Here is a 4,319-nt window from a genome sequence, read left to right as displayed (position 1 = left end):
CCATGAGTCCCAGCTGGTACCAAAGCCTCATCAAGGTGCTCCTCACCCGCTTCCCCCAGAGCTGCAGGCACTTTGTGGATGACAGTGGCATCCAATATCTGGTAAAGTCCCAACACACACACACATACACACACACACACTGACATTACCTGATAACTCTGCTTTCTACCTTTGAGCACAATTGACCTCTCCAGAATAAGTCCCGCCTCCGTAACTTCCGTATCCATCCAACTTCCGGGCGTGGATTGTCTATGAGAAATAACATGGCGTTTCGAAATATCATACCGGTAAAACATCTGTAGGTAGCGAAGTTGAAAAAGCTGGTGGGCAGATTGGCCTACACACTTCTGCCATATAGTTTCCACTGGATTTTTTGATTGTCGGTGCCGTTTAAGTAGTATACTATAGACTATACTACTCAAACGGCACCGAAAATCAAAAAATCCAGTGGAAACTAGATGGCAGAAGTGTGTAGGCCAATCTGCCCAGCAGCTTTTTCTACTTTGTCAGTTTGACAGGTACGATCTTTCAAAACGCCATGTTATTTTCCATAGACAATCCACGCCCGGAAGTTGGATGGATACGGAAGTTAGGAGGCAGGATATATTCTGGAGAGGTCTATAGTAGTGACTAGAATGATGCAATGAAGTTGTAATGGAGTTTGTGTAAAAACATTGGCAGCAGCTCCTCTGCTGTGTGGAGTCAATTTTGTGTCGTTTTTTAATGAGGCATAAAAATAAAACTCCAAGCAAAAAACACAGCTTTAAAAAATCAAACAAAAATCAAGGTAGGCCTTTTAAAGAAAAAAATAATCTGTTTGCAAGTCGAAAGATCAAATAATTTGTGAATCAAAAAGTTTTGCCTTTAAGTTGAACTGCACTTTTGTTTCAAAGGTCAGAATGTTTTTCTGAGAGTCTAAATCTTTTTTGCCGCACAGAATAAATCCCTGTGGTAACACATGTGCCATTGCTTTTGTGAAATCAAATCAAGGCTAAATTCAGCCAGGATTGCCAAAAAAAAATCCCAGCTTAATCCATCATCTAGGTTTTGTGAAATACCCCTTTGAGAGACAAGATCATCAAAACATTAACTTTTTTAGGATATTTTGACTATTTCTGTGTACAAAACCATGCATCATTTTTGTTTGTGCGAAACCTGGATGATGGAATGCTGAACCATTGTTTTGTAACACGAGTGTTCGCTCTAGGCATTTAGTGAAAGCTTAAGTGTGACACATTCTGACGCAAATGTCTTGACATATCTGTCTCCAAAATGGTTGTATTTGGGGAGTGAAATAAGTTCTCCTCTTTTAACTGACATAAAGGCCCCTAATGTGAATTATGGGCAAAGTGCAAAGTCTTTGAAATTAGCACTTCGCCAGTAAGCAGTACTTTGTGGGCAGTTGTGCTAAAGTTCACCTGCTAACATAATTTAAACTGGAGTTGACGCAGAAGCATGTTGAGCCCTTTAGGTCTAACTAAACATGCCACACACCACACACGATGGCTAAAGTTCATGCTCTAAAACTTTGCTTGTTGATAAGCCACTTAAATGAGTGCCCAAAGTCTTGGATCACTTGCTCCAGCTCATGGCCCAGACCTCCATTATCTCCTCAAGAAAGTACTGTAGAGATGTTCCTGCCCATGCCTGAGGACTGGCCTCTCGTGCTGTTATGCGTCAGCTTGTGATTTAATAAAGCCAAACAAGCCAGCCAGCCAAATTAACAGCCTTGATTAAAAAGCCTCCAACCAGGCAGCTTCTTGTGTGGTGAAGAGAAAGAGCCGTGCGTACGAAAATGGCTCCAAGAAAATTAAAAAGTCACCGATCTCTCTCTCTCTCTCTCTCTCTCTCTCTCGCTCGCTCTCTCTCGCTCGCTCGCTCTCTCTTCCCTCCAAGTCAGGGCTGACTCAATGCAGCGTGTTGTGCTCCCAACATCAACACCGTCATTTTAAGCTGGAGGCAAAGAGTGCCAAAACTGATCAGAGAGTTCCCAGCTACTCTGTAGGGTTTCAGTGTTTTTTGTGTGTGTGTGTGTGTGCGTATGTGTGTGTGCGTATGTGTGTGTGCGTGTGCGTGTGCGTGTATGGGCATGTGTGTATATAACCATATGTGTGTGTGCGTGTGCGTATGTGTGTGTGCATGTGCGTGTATGGGCATGTGTGTGCATAAGCCTGTATGTATGTATGTATGTACTGTATGTATGTATGGATGGATGTGTGTGTGTGTGTGTGTGCGCCTGTGTGTGTGTCTGTGTGGGCCTGTGTGTATGTGTTTGCCATTGTTTGTGTGTGTGAGTGTGTTACAAGTAGGCCTTTAATTCAGTCTAAGGTTAGCACAGAGCAGCATCCACAAGTAGGGTCCTGTAATTAATTCCCCTCCATTTCTGCACTTGGTGCCATTGTGTTCTTTTTCACAGGATACTTTTTGCTCAAATTAAAGTTTAGGCCAAAAGCAGCCCGGCAACAGCTCTGCTCGGAGTCACCTTGAACTTTACTGAAATGAAACTTCCACCATTTCCACAGCTCAAATCAGAGGGAAGAACTTTACTGAAAGTTTTTTTTTTTTTTTTTTTTTCAAAAAAAGAAATAATCAATTCAACAAATTCCAAGACCTCTGTGGTTTTGAAGTGAGTGTTGGCGTCTTGTTAAAGGAAACGGGGGGGGGAGGAAGAAAGGGGAAAAAATTGCGAAGCGGCTCTCAAGGGGGATTATGGGAATCTTAAGGGGAATAATTGTCAGCTCCTCAGGAGTGTCAGGAGGTTAGTCCCTGCTTAATTTGGTAATTGCCAGGCCTGAGATCAAAAGGCACGGGCTGGGGTGCGGGCTGGAGATTGCCTGGGCTGATGACAGGAGCCCAGCCTGCCCCTCTCTGCCCCAGCCTCCCCTCCACCCACCTACACCTGCCTGCTCCACCCGTAGCAAAGGCAAGGCAGAAACAACAGCCTGCTTTGTTCCATGCAGTGAGGAGGCGCTGAGGGTGTTTTATTTTCCATATATTTTCTTTTTTTTTTTAAATGGCAAACTCTGGAGCACTGTTAATGAACCGTGGAGCCTTGGGTTCATTTTAAGCACTGGAAAAAATTTGACAAATTCAGACTTTTATTAGAGACCTTTCCATTATGTGCCATTTAAATTTCTCTCTCTCTCTCTCTGTCTGCCACTCATTCCCTCTCTCTCTCTCTCTCTCTCTCACTGCTCTCTCTCTCTCTCTCACTTCCCATTTCTCAGGCTGTTCTGAATCAAAAGTTCACCGACTGCTTTGTGCTGGTCTTTCTTGACGCCCAGGCGGGCAAAACGGTAAGTACCAATTGTGCACAGACAGATCCTTATCCAAACACCGGCTGACTTTTTTTCCCCTTTTTCCCTGATAACACTAATTCGCTCCGGTGTTTGACATAACCTCACTAGCAGCCTGGCGACTACCACTGTGGCAGGAGTGATAGAATTTTAATTATACAACCGCCCAACACCCCCCCAACTCCTTCTGTTTGCACATACACACACACACTAACACACCACCCTTTCCCTTTCAGAGTCTGAAGGTGGTGTTCCGGGAACCCCTCCCCACCCAGCAGCCGCCCAGCACCAGTCCCCCACCACAGCTGGTCTCCATGTACCACCACCTGGAGTCAGTGGTCAACACCGCCTGCTTCAACCTCTGGACCGGCCTCCTGTGAAGAGGCGGAGAGGGACATGGAGAGGGAGAGAGGTGGGGGGGGGGGTATGGGGGGTGTGGGGGGTGGGGATGGAGAGAGCTGGAGAGGGGATTGTGGCTTGGCACTGTTGTCAGATGTTAAACTGTGCCGCGGGTATTAAGTGTGTGTGTGTGTGGTGAGTCGGTGGGGGGGGGGGGGGAGGATGCTGCTGCTGCTTCTGCTGCCGCCATGTAGTGCCAAATGTAGGACACATCCTCCATGGGCCCCCGGTCATTTACCCCCCCCCCCTATCTCAGATCCATTGATCTCAACCACTCTCAACAACACTGGCCAGAGAAGCTGAGCTGCGTAGCGTAGCGCTGCACTACGCTAACACTGACAGTCCATCTCACCTGAAGGAGGCTTGAGCAGCGCCAGGCCACGCCGTGTTGCGCCCACACCGGTCAGATGCCAGATGCTCGCCAGGGGAAAGTGGGGGGGGGGGGGGGGGGGGGGGGGGTTGACTTCCTGGCCTCTCGCCACTCAAGTGGGCATTTGGCCCTTCTACTGGGCACTTTACTGGCACACAATGAGGCGAAGGTTGAACACTACCTCATCACGAAGGTCTCCCTTTTTTTTTCCCTTTTTCGACTGAAAAACTCTCAAATCTGAAGTGCTCATTGTA

The 4,319-nt window shown here is 46.8% G+C and overlaps 1 protein-coding gene across 4 annotated transcripts in view; it reads left to right on the top strand.

Moving 5' to 3' along the window:
* Positions 1–3,698, top strand: part of szt2 (SZT2 subunit of KICSTOR complex) — a 132,347-nt gene extending 128,649 nt beyond the window's left edge. For all 4 annotated transcript variants that reach the window (XM_076279012.1, XM_076279009.1, XM_076279010.1 and 1 more), the window contains 3 exons: positions 1–101; positions 3,228–3,296; positions 3,533–3,698. The exon at positions 1–101 is cut by the window's left edge and continues 13 nt beyond it. In XM_076279012.1, the coding sequence (XP_076135127.1) occupies positions 1–101; positions 3,228–3,296; positions 3,533–3,676 (314 nt within the window). In that variant the 3' untranslated portion in view covers positions 3,677–3,698. The remainder of the gene's footprint in view (positions 102–3,227; positions 3,297–3,532) is intronic.
* Positions 3,699–4,319: the final 621 nt, after the last annotated feature.

The sequence above is a fragment of the Alosa pseudoharengus genome, unplaced genomic scaffold, assembly GCF_046254945.1.
Source record: "Alosa pseudoharengus isolate Yale_2024_CS ecotype anadromous, Long Island Sound unplaced genomic scaffold, YU_APseudo_1.1 YU_APseudo_1.1_scf_11, whole genome shotgun sequence".
Lineage (NCBI taxonomy): Eukaryota > Metazoa > Chordata > Actinopteri > Clupeiformes > Clupeidae > Alosa > Alosa pseudoharengus.
This window is presented reverse-complemented; position numbering and strand designations above follow the sequence as displayed.